This window comes from Vespa mandarinia, chromosome 8, assembly GCF_050613455.1.
Source record: "Vespa mandarinia isolate Hongniang chromosome 8, ASM5061345v1, whole genome shotgun sequence".
Lineage (NCBI taxonomy): Eukaryota > Metazoa > Arthropoda > Insecta > Hymenoptera > Vespidae > Vespa > Vespa mandarinia.
In genome coordinates this window covers 2,667,501-2,687,500 of record NC_140817.1, presented here as the reverse complement: position 1 = coordinate 2,687,500, position 20,000 = coordinate 2,667,501, and the positions used below count along the sequence as shown (strand labels likewise).

The window sequence follows — 20,000 nt, the reverse complement described above, 5'->3', positions numbered from 1 at the left end:
GTTAATTGACTTCATAAAAATCTATTGACTTTTTTTACTTTTTTTTACTATTCGACTTTTTCAACATGTTCCTCTTTTTTTTTTTTTTTTTTTTTTTTTATTTTCTTTTGTTCTCTGTCTGTCTGTCTGTCTGTATCTCTCTCTCTCTCTCTCTCTCTCTCTCTCTTCCCCTCCCTTCTTCTTTTTGCACAACGTTGTTATCCATTTTCGCAAAGTCATCTCCTAGGCTTCTCTATCATTTGACGAGCGCGCGAATGTCAAAAGTTATTATTCGAATAATTACGCGCTCGACGTCACACTCATGCTGCTTTTGCCTTTTTCTTTTTTTTTTCCTTTTTTTTTCTTCTTTTTTTCTTATTATTTCTCCTTTTTACATTCCTTGAACTTACTCTCTCTCTCTCTCTCTCTCTCTCTCTCTCTCTCTTTTTCTCTTTTTATTTCTTTCTCTCTCTCTCTCTCTCTCTCTTTCTCTCTTTCTCTCTTTCTATTTTTTTTTCTCTTTTTATTTCTTTCTCTCTCTCTCTTTCGAAGAACGGGACGAGTAAGTACATGCTTAAGTATTTTGCTAACGAGCAACGTTGGCCTAATGCTAAAACGTCCATTAAAAAATTCACGATGTTAATTCGAAGGAAAAGTAAACAAATTCTTACTGTGACACCGTCTATGACGTCATTTTGTTATTTCCTTTTCTCTCTTCTTTTCTTGGTCCTGTTTTATTTTTTATTTTATTTTATTTTATTTTTTTTTTTTTTTTTTTTTTTTTTTTTTTTTTTTTTTTTTTTTTTTTTGCTCCTGTTCATTTCTTTTCTTTATTTCTTGATCATTTAGAAGAATTTTAAAGAATCACATTCTTATTATTTCTCTTCTTTCGTAAAATTACGAACGATTTAAAACATTAATGCAAAGGGAAAAATTTAACAAATTTTTTTTTTGTAACACCAAAACATCATGTTGTTTTTATTTATTTGTTTTCTTTCTCTTTTTTCTTTTTTTTCTTTTTTTTCTTTTTTATCATTTACAAAAATCTCCAAAAATTATATTCGTCCATTTCTGTCGTTCGATAGTTCTCAAAAGACAAATAATAATAATAATAATAATAATAATAATAATAATAATAATAATATAAGAATTATAACGGACGATATTTTTTTGGCGAATGAGAAATAAAAAAAAAAAAAAAAAAAAAAAAAAGAAAAATGAAAAAATAAAATGAAAAAGTATAAAATTAACGCTTAAAGAATAATATCAACGGTGGAACGATTACGCGCCGTCAATTTCGTATTATTTCGAATTTTGACATTAGCAAGGACGACGGATTTTCTACGGATTGTTTTTTGAGATGCATAAAATGCAATCGGGGTACGGACGGCGGTCGTCGGCGGGTACAAGCTTGCTCTTGGAAAACAGGCAACAACAGCTGGTGAACAAACACCATATAAACTTCCACATTTATTTGCCGGAATGCTTTCGAATACGTTCTACCTGTTCATAGACTTATCACAAAAATGTTTATCAATTTTATTACGGTGATTATTATGGATAAAAAGTATAATATTCATTCTCCTTTTCTTTTTTCTTCTTCTTCTTCTCCTGTTACCCTCCCCCCCCCCTCATTCTCCCGTCCCCATTTATTTTCTCTATTTTTTTTTTTTTTCCTCTTTTGGTCAGTCATAATAAAAGTTCACCGCAATTGCATTATTATCGTAATCGTATGTTGTTGTTGTTGTAAGAACGTGAGTACGTGTGTGCATGCATGCGTGCGTGCGTGCGTGTGGGTGTAGGCATTAAAAAGAAAGAAAGAAAGAAAGAAAAAAAAAAAAAAAAGAAAAAGAAAAGAAAAAGAAAAACAAGAAAATTCATTAGAAATTTTAATTAACCGACATGCTCGACAAAGGATTGAACAATTTTTTTTTTTTTTTTTTAATTGAGTTCGTTTTCTTCTCTTCTCTTTTCTTTTTTTTTTCTTTTTTTTTTTTTTTTTTTTTTTCCTTTTCTTTCTTTCTTCCTTCTTTTTTTTCCTTTCTCCTACCAACTAACGATAGACATATCGCTTCATTAGCAATTGTTCTCTAAAAGAGAAAGGACATTAGAACGGGGGATTTATTTTCTCTTAATTTAATCCGAATATCTCATTAATTAATTATCTCATTTCCAATGAGACCTTTATATATGGATATAATAATGAACGATGAAGATATAAAGTTATATTTCATTTATACGTTTCAATATGTTCCTTCGATCGATCAATTGGCGAATGATCAATTTGTTTTTAAGTTCGTTGAATGTCCGATAGAGAGAAAGAAAGAGAAAGAGAGTACGAGAGAGATTGAGAGACAAAGATAGAGAGAAAGTGTCATGTGTGTGTGTGTGTGAAAAAGAGAAAGAGAGAGATAGAGAGAGAGAGAGAGAGAGAGAGAGAGAGAGAGAGAGAGAGAGAGAGAGAGTAAAGTTTACCAGACGACCTGACGTCGGAAATTACGTCATCTCGCGAATTTCCGTCCTCGAACGTTGCTCGTGCGCGAAAATCCCATTGACCGTCGTCCTTGGGATCCGCATGAGCAGAAAATCGAGCGTTGCATTTGTATCCGCGAATATATGTGGGCGCATGCGCGCGCGCGCGGGCTCGCGTCCATCGGATGGCAGGAAATTTCAATAATGGAAATAATGCTCTATTTGAAATTATTACGAGAAACGAACGATGACGGATGGCAATAAAGTTTTTCTTTTTTAATTTTTTTTAATTTTTTTTTTTTTCTCTCTTTTTTTTTTTATGATTCGATCAACGGTCGGTATCAATCGTTACGACGATTTGCTTTGCTTTAAATACTGGCGTTTTATAGTTTGTTTGTTTTATTATTTTCTTTTTCTGTCTCTCTCTCTCTCTCTCTCTCTTCTCTTTCGTGTATCTCGCGATCCTCGTTGTTCACGACGAATCAAAGTAGACATTGATTTGGTTAAAAGAAAGAAAGGTAGAAAGAAAGAAAAAAAAAAAAAGAAATAAAAAAGAAAAAAAAATAAAAAGGAAGAGAAACGTGTAAAAAAAAGAAAAGTATCCCTCGACTTTATTCTCCTTCGATATGAATCGCGATGAGGAGACGGGGTAGATGCCGAGTGGAGGAAACTTTGACGTAGAAATAATGTCAAGTGCCTTAACGAGACGACGACGATGATCATAAAAAAAAAAAAAAAAAAAAAAAAAAGCGCAAGAGAGAGAAAGAGAGAGAGAGAGAAAGGAAAACGTAGCAAAACTTTTCTATTTTGATCGTGGTTTTTCCGAAGCAAAGACGTTTCACCGTAAGTACATATTCGTTTCACCGCCTTCCGAGGTCAACATTGAGAACTCATAAGAGTTCAAACTCTCGTCGCATTCACGGTTCCTTGATCTCTCTCTCTCTCTCGCTCTCTCTCTCGCTCTCTCTCGGTCTCTCGGTCTCTCTTTCTTTCTCTTTCAAGAGGGAAAAATGAGAGGAGAAAAAGAAAGAGGGAGAGGGAGAATAGGGAAATAAGAAAAAAGAAAAAAGAGAGAAAAGAAAAAAAAAAAAAGAAATTATTTTTAATGATTTACGTGTTCATTTAGTCGTAGTTACTACCGAGCAAATTGCTCCCGTTGGCCCCGTTAAAAGAAAGGCTCGTTTCATACGATAGAAATCTATATTACCGTGTAAAATATTAAACTTGCCGTTGTTGTTAATCCCGATTGAATAGAATTGTGAAATCGTTTCGCACATTGATAGCGAAAGATCGCGACGATACGTTGAATATAATTTCTATGTTGAAAAAAAAAAAAAAATTATATGTTTCACATTTTCTACGGAATTTGTTTTCTTTTTTCTTTTTTTTAAATATATATATATATAAAGCTTCAATTTAAATATATATATATATATATATATATATATATATTTAAATTGAAACTTTTGATTAATTGGAAAGTGCGTGAGATCGTGAAATTGTGAAGCGTGAAGATTTTCATTTATTATTTATTTATTTATTTATTTATTTATTTATTTATTTATTTATTTATTTATATATATGTTCCTCCTATTACGAGCGATTTCTTTTTTTTTTTTTTTTTATGTTTTATGTCTCTCTTTATGATCTACCTTCGGATGTCGTGAAAGGAAGAAAAAAGGAAATCAGAAAAGAATGAGAGAAAGAAAGAAAGGAAGAGAGAAAGAAAAACATGAATTGTAGGTATCAAAGGACAAAGTTTTCGGTCGCTCGATAAAACTAATCGTCGATCGGGAGCCTGTCTTTCGCATTCGACCGTTCTTATTTTCGGTTCTTCTAGACAGTTTCGTTGCAACTGTATTCTCTCCTTTTCTTATATATATATATATATATCAGGTCGTTCCTCACTCCCTCTCTTTCTCTTTTTCTCTTTTTCTCTTTATCGTGCCTTCGAAGATCTCGAAGTCTCTCGATCTCGTTTTGTACTCTTTTAGAAGTTCATATTATGTGGCTCACAAACTTGTCACGAAAGTTTTCTGGTGGTTCAATTTTATCGCATCGTTTCACTCTTTAAGGGAAGAACGAGAATTAGCGGATGAAGTTAAGGAACGAAATGAAATTATTTTGTTCATCTTCAAAACATTCGCTATTAACGGGAAGTAAAATTACACGATCAATTTATTTATTTATTTATTTATTTATTTATTTATTTATTTATTTGTTTATATCGTTTCGAAAGTAATATGATAAGATTTTATAATCATTCGGCATGATAATTAAATTTTATCTAAAGCACGTATCAATTGTTATGCTTACGTGTATAATGAATTTGCAATTTTCGTCTATTACTTTACGTTAATAATCCACACGAGTTTGTTGACGTGACATTGAATGATAGGATTAAACAAACAAACAAACAAAACCAAAAAAAAAAATAAAATAAAATAAAAAAAAAATAATCCCTCATACATTTATTCTTTCCTCTGGAATGTTATTTATTTATTTTCGTCATTTTTTAATTAACCGATCATTTTGACTTTCACGCAAAAACGTTTGATGCGACATTGGATAATAGAATTAAAAAAAGAAAAAGAAGAAAAAAAATAATAATAATAATAATAATCCTTTATCTTTTTATTTTTTTTATTTTTTTTTTTTTGCTCTCTCGAATGTCTTCCGAATTTTTTTCTTTCTGTCATTGTTTATTTATTTGTTTGTTTGTTTCTTTCTTTATTTATTTATTTATTTTCGTAATATTTTAATTAATAGTTCTTTATATAATTTATTAATTTAATCAATAATATTATCATTGTCATACATACCACGAAACGAGTAAGCATGACTAACGATTAAAGGATATCTGACATATCTACAAATTATATAAATATAAAGACTATATATATATATATTAATAATAATAATTTCATCCATCAGTTCGTGGTTATTGATTGTAAACGCATAACATAACAAACAAAATCGATAACAAGGAGACAATTCTATCGCATTAATTTATCGACAAAGTGATCATCGTGGAAAAGGGGAAATGTAGAGTCTGTGTATGTGTGTGTGTGTGTTTGGGGTGGTGGGAAATATCGAGGGTGGCGAATAACACGCAAGAACTGTTTCGAAACAATCGATATGCCGTTTCGTAATCCCTAGGGTCATCCGATCTTACAAATCAAAAGTAGAATCCTCTCGATTATCTCGTTGCCTCGAAGTGTCGATAATATCCGGCGTTTAAGCGACCCCCCAACCCCCTCACCCCCCACCCTCCGATCCAATCGCATTCAATTACAATTTTAGTACATTCTCTGTCATCTGTTTTTTTTTTTCTTTTTTTTTTCTTTTTTTTTTCTTTTTGGAAAATTTTGAAAAGATTCCGATCATATTACGTTCGACTTTAACTTGAAAATCGTTCGTTAAATCTTTCGTAAAGGGTAGGAGGGAGAAAAAAATAAAAATAAAAAAAGAGAGAGAGAGAGAAGAAGAGAAAGGAAAAGAAAAAAAAAAGTCAACGTTAAAATTCCAAGAAAAAGGATTGAATTAAAGTTTTCGTTTAATTTCAATAAAATTCTTTTTCCTTTCTTTTTCGATGAAATTTTTTATTTCATTTCAATTCAACAAGCAATTCATTTTTATACAGATTATTAAATATAGATTTTTACTATTTGATATACTATATTGATTGACGAATAATTTATATATATATATATATATATATATATATATATATATATATATTATTTTTGGTAATATATCAATGGGAGAATAATTGAAATGTAAAAGTGAATATTCTCATTAGAAATATGAACACAGCTCATTTCTTATGGACGTAGAGATATTACGGAATTGACATTAACTTTTTATTCCGAAGGTAGTCGCCGATGAATCTTGAATTTTCTTCCGAGTCATTCGAGAGAAAGAGATAGAAAAGTAGAGAGATAGAGAGAGAGAGAGAGAGAGAGAAAGAAGGAGAGAGAAAGAGAAGTGGAAAAAGACATAGAAAAAAAAAAAGAAGAAAAAGAAGAAGAAGAAGAAGAAGAAGAAGAAAAAAGATCAGAGAGTTTATTGGCAAGGTGACGACGAAGAAAATGACCAAGTGTTGGAGCATGAATAAGTGTTAAATTTACTGTGAACTTTAAAAGCGTAACGAATAGAAAGAAATAAAGAGAGAAAAAAAAAAAAGAAAAGAAGAAGAAGAAAAAGAAGAAATAAAATTAAAAAAGAAAAATAATAAAACGATTCGATAATAAATACGTTTGTGTGCGTACGTATCTCTCTCTCTCTCTCTCTCTTTTTTTTGTTATCATCATCGTTGTATATCCTTCGCGTACGTACACACACACACACACACACACACACATATATATATATATATGTAATATATATATATGTAAGTGCGTGCGTACGACGTCTCTTCGTCGTCATCACTCGTACGTGTGATATGGTAATGGTGGTGGTGTTCATAGTATTAAGAGACACACGATGCAATTGATGATCTTGAACTCCCTATTGATGTTCGATCTCGTGTTCCTGTTTTTCCTCTTCCTCATTGGAGTATCTTGCTTCGTCTATTATCTACCAGGCACTCGGCCCCCACCTTTTGCACCTCACGAGATCATCACGGCTAGAACGCCGCCGCGTTACGACACGCCTATCGACAATGTTTAAGGTTGGTAAATATAAATAAATTATTTATCTTTGTCGAACAAATTGACATTGACAATTGATATTTGAGTTCTCGGTCGAATTCTTTGTTTTATTATTTTTCGATAATATTTTGAATAATATTTTGAATAATATTTTGAATAATATTTTTTCGAGTCTTACTTGATCTTTCCTTTTCTGTGTTTTTCTTTTCCTTTTTTTTCTTCTTTCTTTTTTCTTCTTCTATTTTTTTTTTTTTTTTTTTTGGACCTACAAAAAAATTGAAATCTTTCATCCTTTTGATATAATATCGGCCATTTACATTTTATAGTTTTATGGGTCTTTTTTTTCTTTTCTTCCTTTTCTTTTTTCTCCTTTGTTTTTGTTTTTCTTTTAAATTTCTTCGTTTCATCAAACGCTTTGAATTGTTTGAAAAATTTTACATGTATACATTTATGTACATATGTACAAACATGTATTGTAAAAATTATATATAATGATACGAAAAATGTGTTATATATATATATATATATATATATATATATATATATATATATATATTGAATCGTGACATTTGACGAAATTTTGATAATTTATTTATAATTTTTATTATTTATTTATTTATTTTTCTTATTTATTTATTTTTTTTTTTTATTTACATAGCGATTCATTTCTATATATGTGTACTTCATTGAAGAACAAAGGGACGTTGATCGACTCGAATTATTTTCACGTTTATTAAATATGAAATATATATATATATATATATATATACAAAGGAAGAAAAAAAAAAAAGGAAAAAAAATTCGTTACATCCATCGAACGATTTATTTCTTTTCTTTTCTTGGATCGATCGTGAACGGGGTTGTTTTCGTTCGAAGAAAAATAAGATTGTCGATCGTTCGTAAACTTTGTCTAGTTTCTAACAGTAATAAGCGAATTTCCCAGATCGTTTCTTGCTACGGTAAGATTAGCAAAGGAGGAAGTCACGTCCTTTTTGCGTTTGTATATAAGTGCGCGCGCGCTTTTACGTTTCTGCATTAAGTCGTGTAAACGCGTTTTCCGCTAGCGAAGCGTAAAGAAAGTTACTCGAACGCGATCCAAAATAGGCAAAAGTAGTATATATCTCTTTCGTCTGGTTTCTTTGGAACGTGAGTTGTTACATCCATACGTACACTGTGTCTCGTTAAAATTCTTACTTTCATTATGCATACTCGTTGTACGAACACTTTCTACGAATGACGTATTTTAATTACGAAAGAACGAATTGAGAAAAAATAAATTTAAATTAATTTAAACAATTCAAAATTTATATATTGTTATTTTTAAAATCAATCATTTGATTTGTACATTAATTTTTATTAATATTATTATCATTGATAATAAATGATTTAAAAAAAGAAAAAAAAAAAAAAAAAAAAAAAAATAGTATAGGAAAAAAAAAACAAAAAACTAACGTGTACATCAAAAGTATCAAATATCGATGAAAAATTATGTTTTATTTGACATTAAATATTATTGTGATTTTTTGTATTACCAAAAAAATAAATTATCATAAACTGATATAAAAATACGAGTTCCATTCATAAGTACACACACACACACACACATATATATATATACCTATATTCGAACATTGGTAATTACGTTCTTATGTTTGGATGTTTAGATAAAAAAAAAAGATAAAAAAGGAAAGAGAAAAACATATGGAATATCTATGACGTACTTATATATATATATATATATATATATATATATATATATATATATACATATACGATATGTATAAATGTTTAAATGCGTATGAATTTGATCTTTTCGAAAAAGCTTCCCGTTTGAAGTCGACGGTTTATTGGAGTTGAAAAATACGCTTAGATGATTTACATGTACGCGGACATGCACACAGGCACACATAGACACAGACACAGACACATATACACATTCACGTACGTGAATATACATACGCATAGAGAAAGAATGAGAAAGAATAAATGAAACGAATTGTGCTCGGCCGCGTCGACAAATTTTCATGTTTTTTCCCTCTCATTTAAAAAAAAGAAAAAAAAAAAAAAAAGAAAAAAGAAGAAAAAAAAATGAAAAGTAAAGAAAACAAGGAAAGAGAGAAGGACAAAAAGAAATACGAAATAAAAAACATCATTATGATGAAAGTTATATGCATGATATACTTAAGCGTGAGTATTATATATGTTCTGTACTCGTGCACGCGCGCGTTTATGTGTGTGTGTGTGTGTGTGTGTGTGTGAGTTCACGCGTTCGGCTCACGTGTATTCATCATTGATGATGTATGTACAAATTTTTCTAAACGTTACAGACTACTCCGGCTCGTTGAACAAGGAAGGTCGAATTGAAATTTCTCTTTTTGTCAGCCAAAGGCATACCGGTGTTGTAGATAAATCGAGGGCAAGCTTATGTACAGATATCTTTTACAATATACCTATGTACATATATATATATATATATATGCATATATAGGTGTGGGAGTGTGAGTGTATAGCTGATAGTGTCTAACAAATTTAATATGCACGCCCTGCCCTTCGGTAGTACCGTTTTAAAGGTCCAATTTTTGAATCCCGATATGCATACATACATACATACATACATACACGCAGGCACACACATATATATATATATATGTATGTGTGTATTTATATATGTGTATATACATAGAGATAGATAGATATGTATGTATATATTCTTATCCTCGCTTTCTTGACAATGGACACGAGAACGTTCCGAAGAGAATATTCGATCGACCTAAAAACGAAAAAATCGGATTAAAACGTCCTCTTACCTCCCTCCCCCTCCTCCCTTCCCTCCATTTGCCCCCGCGGTATAATCGATATCTTCATATACGCGATATATATATATATATATATATATATCGTATATCATTTAATACGATTATAGTATTAGATTGAATATTAACGTTCGAATTATAAAGTTAATTATTACAATTTCGATATTAACGTGTTAATTTACAATTATAATCGAATTTGGTGAATGAATCGTATAATTAAAAAATTAATGATTGAGAATAGAAAAATGATAGTAACGCCGGCTGGTAACAATTATTCGTTCGGTTGCAAACAGAGAAAGAGAGAGGGAGAACTCGATACTATAAAATCGTCCGATTTCAATCGAATTTCACAAAATTAGGTATAGGTCCGTGAACTCTCGCCGAGAACTAATCGATCTTTAATTAATTTCTAACTGCTAACTTTTCTATGGTATTAAACTACTGTCATTTATCTCCTTCTAATCTATCTTTCTCTATCATTATTTCTCCGTCTCTTTCTTCTTTATCGCTATTTCAATCGGGCATCTTTCTCTTTCTTTTTTAATTTCTCTTTTTATCACATTTCTTTACTCTTATCCTTGTCACTTCAATTAAAATTTATTGATCCCTCCCTCCCCCCCAACCCCCCTGTTATCCGATTCTCCTAATCGATATTTTTTATCGATCCATTTTTTTCTTTAGTCTTCCACTTTTTCTATCTCTCTTTCTATTTCTCGTCTAAATTTCTCGTCTAAATTTCTTTATCCTTACGCGTCTCCATTCTTTTAAAATTTATCGACTTTGTTGTTTCATTCCTCTAATCGATTTTTATCGATTATTTTCTTTCTTTTTTTATTGAATAATTTCTCTCTCTCTCTCTCTCTCTCTCTCTCTCTTCCTCTCTCTCTCTCTCTTTTTAAATATATTTGCGAACGATTATCGAAAGAGAGAAAAAGAAAAGTTTATGAAAAAGTAGTATCGACGTTCAATAAACGAAATTATTATCAATGAGAAATCGACCGTGTCCGTCCAATTTTCGTGGAATACAAACGGAATTCGTCATGATTTTGGGAATTCTAGGGTAGATAGAGGAGCTGAGGGGAGGATAGATTGAGGGAAGGGGGCCGACGGAAGAAGAGTAGGGGTAGATCGCGTTTAATTTCGTCGAGTTGAACGCCGTGAAAACGGCCGATCGATTCTAATCGAGTTGACGTCGGCTACGTCGGATAACCCGATGAGAGGATTGCGTTGCATTCGACGTTCAAAGTGTTCGTTCTGACGATTTTAAAAAAAAAAAAAAAAAAAAAAAAAAAAAAAAAAAAAAAAAAAGATCGGGAAACACCACATGGACGCTCGTTAATTTTAACAATTTCCTTTTTTTTTTTTTCTTTTTCTTTTTTTTTTCTTCTTTTTCTACAGTAAAATATGATGCGAATCATATAAGAAAGATTATAATAATATTTTTATAAAAATATATGAGAAATTGTAAAAAAAAAAAAGAAAAGAAAAGAAAAGAAAAAAAAAGTATATGTTCGATTTGTATTTGTTTTTTTTTTTTTTTTTTTTTATATTTCTTTTCAGTGGTAAACTTTTAATTTTTTGCTTTATTACCAATTGTAACAATAGCATGATAATAACAAAAATAATAATAGTAATAATAGTAATAATAATAATAATAATGATAATGATAATGATAATAATTATTATGTCTCTTTATATTATATTCGTTCCTATAAATGCTTTAAAGGATCGATTTACTTGGTTATCCGAGAAAACATAAACAATACTAATACTAATAATAATAATAATAATAATAATAATAATAATAATGATAATGATAATACCGAGTTTATAATTTCAGTGATCTCGTTGAGAGAAAAGGCATGATAAATATTCCAATAAAAATAAAAGTTCTCTCAACGACGTAATAACGAAAACGTTAATTAACATGAGACTAGGCGAATTCCTTAAGCGAAATAATCTTTCCTAGATTCTTGGTGGAACAGTTCAGTCGAGGATTGAAAGTTTTGAGAAAGTTTTATCTTCACGATGAGAGTAGCGATTCAGACAGGGCCGCATTTATCATAATGGGGCAAACTGGGGCCTCATTTACTATCAAATAGGGGGTCATATTTTGAAATCTTATTTCTTTTACAAACAACAACAACAAAGTGTGTATATATATATATATATATATATATATATATATATATATATATATATAAATAGCTTAGTATATTAAAATAAAAGAAATAAAGATCATTAAAAAACAAAATTCGAAATATATTTTACTCGTGATTTTGGAAAGAAGAAAAAAAAAAATCGATGAAAAATTTTTCCAACGACAGATATATACTTATTTACATATTAATTGATACCATTAATTATAATTTAGAAGTAATTAAATTTTCAAAAGATTTTTTAACAATAACAATCCTGCTTGAATTATGTACCCTTGCTAATGCAATCGTATTATTCAAAAAAGTTTACTGTGTTTAAAATATCAAAGGTATGTATGCATGTATATATGTATGTGTACGTATGTATTATACATATGTACTTTGAACATAGAGCTATGGTCTCCTTTCTCATCGCATCGTAGAACTAAAGTAGAGCAAAAGGCGGCCCCCCCCCCGTCAAACAAAGGAACGTAGGGAAATAAACACGGGGCTCTCTCTCTCTCTCTCTCTCTCTTTCGATACACCTTCAATATGCACGCCTCCAACTTGTTTGCATTCACTTGTTCTACGTTGGCCTGTGTGACACGTTTCTACACGTGTTTGTAAGGATAATCGATATATACGAACAATGATTAAATATTTCTCTACTTCTTCTTCTTCTTCATCTTCGTCTTCTTTTTTTTCTTTTTTCTTCAAATTAATTTAAAATAATATTTTATATTATAATAATAATAATAATAATAATAATAATAATAATAATAATAATAATAATAATAATAATAATAATAATAATAATTATTATTATTATTATTATTATTATTATTATTATTATTATTATTGGTAAAAAAAATCTAGTTCAAAGTGTTAATAATTATATATATATATATAGTGTTTAACAAATAAATTCTATCATTGTCGATATTTTTATAAGGGATAATATTTAATATAATATTTCATACATATAATTCAAAAATATATATATATATATATTATATATTATATAAATTATTATTATTATTATTATTATTATTATTATTATTATTATTATTATTATTATTATTATTATTATTTGTTGAAATGTTTATATGTTCGTGGTAAAATCAGTTATAAGAATAGTATACTCTCTATCTCTCTCTCTGTCTCTCTCTCTTTCTCTCTCTCACTCTTCCTCTCTCTCTATCTCTTTCTCTCTTTTTTTCTGTTAATAATACTAATGAGAATCTTTTTTAATATTGTAATAAAAAAATAATAATAATGAAAGAAGTAATGATACGTAATATTATTTTTATGTCAATAGAATAAATCGATTCGTCAATAATCGACGTGTACTTCTTTATTATTTATTTTTTGAATTCTCGTATATGTATGTGTTACATTGAAAGGTATTAGATATATAATAATATGTTACAATGATGGCAATGTTCTATCTGACTTTTAGAATGCCAACGGACGTCAATGGAGGAGGCGCAGGGCTCGCTGTAGTTGCCGGAGATGTTCTTGCCTTGCGAGGTACGGGTCTCGCTGCTGCGGAAACCTGGGCTCTCCTTTGTCAGGCTGCCCAGGCCCTCCAGGATCTCTTTCTTTCGAGTAAGTTATTTAAAAAAGATATATATATATACATATTTTCTTTATGTTCATTTTTTTTTTTTATTTTTATATTCTTTTTCTCTCTCTCTCTTTTTTTTTTTAATAACAATCAAATTTTATTCTATGTCACTCGTATTCAACGTCACGATTTATTCATAAAATGTGTGTATATTTTAATATTTTAATCCGCACGAAAAAAAGAATATATATATGTGTGTGTGTGTGTGTGTGTGTGTATATGTAAATCGTATTATGCATCGATTGTCTCTTATCAATGTTTGATTTCAATTAATCGATTAAAATTTGAAAATTATTAATTACGTTAGATTTGAGTATAATTTTTATGAGAAAACGTAAAATTATTGTATTCGAAAGGGAAAAAGAAAAAAAAAGAAAAAAAAAAAAGATATCTTTTCCGGTACCGGGAATCGAACCCGAGCCTCCTGGGTGAAAGCCAGGTATCCTAGCCACTAGACCATACCGGATTATGGAAAGGACTGGAAGAAAATATGTATAAGTAGCGACGAATGATTACTTTATATCTTTGATGTTAACGTGATATTTTTACTAAACAATATATGTCTATATATATATATAAAGTTTTATTAAATAAATACAATTTTGTTTTTTTAAATTATATATATATATATATTTATATGAATTTTATCATATCAAATTATTCTTTCGTGTAAATTTTCTTATATCCTCAAAGTCCAGGGATCAAGCAGGAACAAATAAGTTTTTTTTCTTTTCTCTTCCCATGGGAACGAGATAGAGTAAATAGAGCGAAGATGATCCGTCCGCAAATCACGATGACTTTACAAGTGATATATATGTGGTATATACGGGGTAGGCCAAAATTTTTTATGTGATTTTAGAAATCAATCTTTTTTTTTTTTGCCAGAAATTTTTCAATTTTTTTTTTTTTTTTTTTTTTTTTTCAAATTATAATTTGGGCGCTTGAAACGTCTAGAAAAGGAGTAATTGAATTGAAAGATTTGTAAAAATTACTTAAGGATTTTTGATCCATATAAAGATTGTTAGTTAGCTCACTCTCACCTCTATTTGTACATATATTGTATATTGCTCGGATTTCGCCATTTTCTTTTATTTTTCTATCGCCTTTAATATAATAATCTAATAATACAAGTATTATTATATTAAAGGCTTATATATAATATATATAAGTATATTAAAGTATACACATGTACGTGTATATATATATATATATAAAATGTTGATCAGGGGTGAAATATATGCATTATTTTCTATCGTTTAATTTCTACGAAATGTTTTTATAATAGAATTCTTGGCCTTTTGTTTACCAGTTAACACAGCGTATACGTGCCAAACGAATGAAAGAAAGAAAGGAAAATAAATAAATTAAGGTGCAAAAGAAAAAGAAAAAGAAAAAAAAATAAAAAAAAAAAAGAAGAGAAAAAAAATGAAGAGACATCGAGGACTCCCCTGGCATTTCTTTCACAACCCTTTTCAGTTCCACGTTCATTTAGATAGTGAACTACGTTAATTATTCGAGCTTCACGTTGAAACGTATATTTACGTCCCTATCACATTTTTACACTTCGGGCTTTCCATTCATATTCTTAGACCGTAAAATGGAGCTTTTCCTTCTTCTCATTCTCTACGTTGATTAAATTAGACGAGCCATTTTCTTGCGATAACAAGCGATCGAGTTTTGCTCGGGAAATTATGTATGCTTCATAAAGTAAGGCTATTCTTCTTTTTCTCTCTTTCTTTCTCTCTCTCTCTCTCTCTCTCTCTCTCTCTCTCTCTCTCTCTCTCTCTCTCTCTCTCTCTCTCTCTCTCTCTCTCTCTCTCTCTCTCTCTCTCTCTCTCTCTCTCTCTCTTTTTCTCTCTCTCTTTCTCTCTCTCTCTCTCTCTCTCTCTCTCTCTCTCTCTCTCTCTCTCTCTCTCTCTCTCTCTCTCTCTCTCTCTCTCTCTCTCTCTCTCTCTCTCTCTCTCTCTCTCTCTCTCTCTCTCTCTCTCTCTCTCTCTCTCTCTCTCTCTCTCTCTCTCTTTCATTCATCCCCCCTATTTTCTCTTTATCTTTGATATAACACCACGTATCGAGGACATCTTTCTCGTCGTTCTTCGAAAACGGGACTCCATTATCATTTTAACTTATTGTTAGTCGATAAATGAATTAAATTCATGATTATATAATGATACATTATAGAGAATTAAAATATTCTAGGGCGTATCTTACGTCAAAATATCTCGTAATATTATTAAACCTGGTATATATGAATTAATTTTATACAATTATATTCAATAAAATTATATTACTTTTTTTTTTTTTTTTTTTTTTTTTTGTAATAACGTTTAATTTACAAAATTTACGATTTTACGAGAGCGACGAAAAATTAATAGTAAGAATATTAAAATCAAATAAAAATATGATCTATTTATTAAGGAAATTATGTATATGTATGTATTTTTTTTTTCTTTTTTTTATGAAATTATTGTGAAAAATGAATAAAAAAAAGAAAAAAAAAATTTACTTCCGGTACCGGGAATCGAACCCGAGCCTCCTGGGTGAGAGCCAGGTATCCTAGCCACTAGACCATACCGGAGTTGTTATCTTCTTTACTAGGTTCACGTAAACTTACCGTTCGAATGAACATCCACGTAAACGCTATATTTTTCATTTTTTCTTTTTATAATTTTGATTATTACTTCGCGATAATTTTATAAATCCATTATGGGTTTTTTTTTTTTTTAATGAATCGTTAGAATTACCATAGGTATCGAATAATTAAATATATAATCTTACAATTAAGAGTATAAGAGTTTAATTATTATATAATGATATCGTTTAATATTATTAACAATAACTTAGAGAAACGATATTATTAATAATTTTATTTTTATGTTTAATTATAATTATTATTTAGATATAGAAAAATAATAATAATAATAATTATTATTATTACGTATATCTATATTTATTTAGGGTTAATATTACAATAGTTATTCGAGTAATATCATGATTGACTATAGATAATAGTGGGTTAGGTGAGAAAAGTAAAATATTTGGGATATGATGTGCATATGTCAGTCGCATATTGAGTTTAGGCCGTTCTTGACAGGCATACGAGTAAACAGGCGTGTTGACAATCTCGAAAATCTGGCCCAGCGTGGACCCTGAAATTGCTGAGAGGATATTCTACATTCGAATGCGATGCCACCGTTGTCCGCATAACACGAACCACGAATGTCATAATAAGACAGAGAGACAGAGAGACAGAGAGAGGGAGAGAGAGAGAGAGGGAAAGAGAGAGAGAGAGACCATATTGAGCGAGAATAGTAGGGGCGGGGCGAGGGACCCTGGCTTGATTCAAATGCCAAGGATTTGTCCTTGATGTGGTTACTACGATTATAACTTACAAGTGTTACATCTTAAGATCAAAAATGCGAAAGAATTAGAAACATTAATAATAACAATAACAACAACTAAAGAATTTTAATATTGTCGAAAGGGTTTGTCGTATGTACGAATATTGTTTTTGTCAAAGTAAAGTGATAAATGTAGTATACGGGCAATAGGGATATTTAAAAAAGAAAAAGAAAAAGAAATTGCTAAATAAATCCTCTATAACACGATTTTGATATAACGCCATATAGAAAATTTATACGAAATATCTCTATACGAAATATTCCATGAAACAAAGGCTTTTTAACACAAAGCAAAAAACATAATAGCGTAATAGCAATGCGTTTGGAAAAAAAATTTTTTTTTTTATAACTCTAGAAAAAAGTTCTTAGATTGTTCCATTTATTTGTTTTGTTTTGTTTTTTTTTTTTTTTATACTAAAAAGAAAAAGAAAAAAAAAAAAAAAAAAAAAAAGAAAAAAAATTCTTCGCTCACAGGTAATGTTTCAAGAAGATTTTATTTTGGGATTGTTATAGAGAGAGGTTATTCTTTTTTTTTCTTTCTTTCTTTTTTCTTTCTCCTTTTTTTTTTCTTTTCTTTTCTTTTTTTCTATTAAATTATCGAATTATCGTCCGTGTCGGTTTCAATGATTATACTCGAAAAAAAAAAAAAAAAATTTTTTTTTAAACGTTGAAACGTATACAATCACGCGACTGTAATTCTGAAACGAAAAAAAGAAAGAAAGAAAAAAAAAAAAGAGAGAAAAAGGAAAAAAAAACGAGCATATTTGTAAACTATACGAAATTTTCGGTGAAATGAATCTACAAAAGTGAACAATCATTTGAATCATTTTCTGACATTTCAAAGGTGAACATATTTCTTTTTTTTTACTTTTTTTTTTTTCTTTGACCGAGTTTTGCACAATTGCAGTTCTCTTTAAAAATCAGTAAATTTGAAAAAAGCTCGAGATATTACAAGTTCGTTTCTTGCAAGAAAAAAAAGTAAAGAAAAGAAAAGAAAAAAAAAAAAAAAAAAAGAAAAAGAAAAATAGTATATTCTTTTAATTTAAAGAATATCGATCAATACAAATTGATCAATTTAAAAAAATGATATTTGTAGAAAGACGCGTTTAATTGGTGTCCTCAGCAAAGAGACACGTGTTTTAAGAGAGAGAGAGAGAGAGAGAGAGAGAGAGAGAGAGAGAGAGAGAGAGAGAGAGAGAGAGAGAGAGAGAGAGAGCAAACGTTGCGACAGTTGTCACATTAAAGCCTTATAACGTTAGATGATTTAAAAGAATTTTCGTAAGTTTTAAATTATTTTCTTTTTTTTTTTTTACAAATTCAATTTTCAAAGAGAAATATCTAAAAAAAACAAAAAAGAAAAAAAAAGAAAAAAAAAGAAAAAGAAAAAAGGGAAGTAAAAAGGAATATCAATTTTTTGAGAGTTCCAAAACACGAGACAGATCCCTTAAAGCGTGCCTATTCATTATATGACGTAGAAGTGAAAAAGATAATACTCCAAATATTCTCTTGTGAAAAGGAAAATCCTCTCTGGTGACGTTCAAAGACTGATTGGGTATGTCCCTTTGAAGGGTCCCGGAAAATACACGTGTAAACCTGCTTTAAGTTGCGAAAGAGAAAGGAGAAAAGAGAGAGAGAGAGAGAGAGAGAGAGAGGGAGAGAGTATGAGTGAGTGAGTGAGTGAGAAGGATAAGGATCGTCATGTAAAGCTTCGAAAGCGTGCTAATAACACGAGGATATATTTATACAACGAACTGCTAAATTTGAACAAGCTCGCTTACAAAGTACATCCTCCTCTCTGTCTGTCTATCTACCTATGTATTTGTATGTGTGTATACTTATATACACGTATACATATATACATCTCTTTCTCTCTCTCTCCGCCCTCTCTCTCTCTCTCTCTCTCCCTGGCTTTTGACATGTCTGATAAGTATTACGTGTGGTCTGTAAATAGCCAGCAGGAGGATTGCTCGAATGTTCGTAGGAAGTGTGAACGAGAAGTTTAAACCTTGGAATGTGGAAAAAGGGACATACTAATCCAAACATATGAGCTATGACTTTTCTCTTTGTATAGTATATATGCATGCATGTGTATGCGCGCGCGCGCGTGTATATACGTTTTGTGTATATGCACGTTTATCTCATACATTTATTACGATCCTTAATCTGTTTTTTTTTTCTTTTTCTTTTTTTTTTTTGTCCTTTTTATTTTTCTTTTCTTTTTTTTTTTTTTTTTTTTTTTTTCTTCGTCTCTTTTGTTTCGTACGATAACTCGAGAAAGAAAAGAAAAAGAAAAAGGAAAATCATAAATCGTGCGGACGATATTAAAAATAAAGCAGGATCTTCTTCTCCTTCATCGAATTTATTTGATCAAACCGCTGGTAACTAACCACCGATATTCAATTTAGACAGTAGAAAATCAACTTCAAAGCAACGACTAAAATTACTTGCCGTGCTTTCTAAGGTTGGTGGGTACATCGGTGAGACCAAGTGTATAACTTCTAAAACTTCTTCCCAGCCAATTCGTGCCATTATCATTCGTGATAATGGTGAATGTATTTTGACTCCCTTAATCGAGAATAAAAATATTCGTTAAATTTATTCAAACGCAAACTAAAAAAGAAAAAAAAAAAATATATATATATATATATATATATAATATGTGAACCCAATACACATGTGTTTCGTATTTTAATCTTACGATTAATTTATATTTTCTGTGTCGGAATACAAGTCTTGTTAAAATTTGGATTAAATGGTAACAAACGAAATGGTTACAACGAGAAAACGTGACGAGAGAGAAATTATTATTAGAGAGGAATCCATCCTCTCGGAAGAACGCATATGCCTTTCCACTTCCGTCTCGTTTATTGTTATCATTATCATTATTATTATTATTATTATTATTATTATTATTATTATTA

At 29.9% G+C, this 20,000-nt stretch overlaps 1 protein-coding gene and 2 non-coding genes across 5 annotated transcripts in view; 1 reads left to right on the top strand and 2 right to left on the bottom strand.

Annotated features, from left to right (window-relative positions):
- The window catches only part of LOC118451311 (uncharacterized), an 82,430-nt gene that overhangs the window by 30,527 nt on the left and 31,903 nt on the right, over positions 1-20,000 (top strand). For 2 of the 3 annotated variants that reach the window (XM_085658952.1, XM_085658953.1), the window contains exons 2-3: positions 7,037-7,123; positions 13,514-13,662. In XM_085658952.1, the coding sequence (XP_085515078.1) occupies positions 7,115-7,123; positions 13,514-13,662 (158 nt within the window). In that variant the 5' untranslated portion in view covers positions 7,037-7,114. The remainder of the gene's footprint in view (positions 1-7,036; positions 7,124-13,513; positions 13,663-20,000) is intronic. The other variant, XM_035887740.2, reaches the window with a different exon arrangement.
- Positions 14,076-14,147, bottom strand: TRNAE-UUC (transfer RNA glutamic acid (anticodon UUC)). The gene has a single exon. It is a non-coding gene; the product is annotated as a tRNA-Glu (tRNA).
- Positions 16,185-16,256, bottom strand: TRNAE-CUC (transfer RNA glutamic acid (anticodon CUC)). The gene has a single exon. It is a non-coding gene; the product is annotated as a tRNA-Glu (tRNA).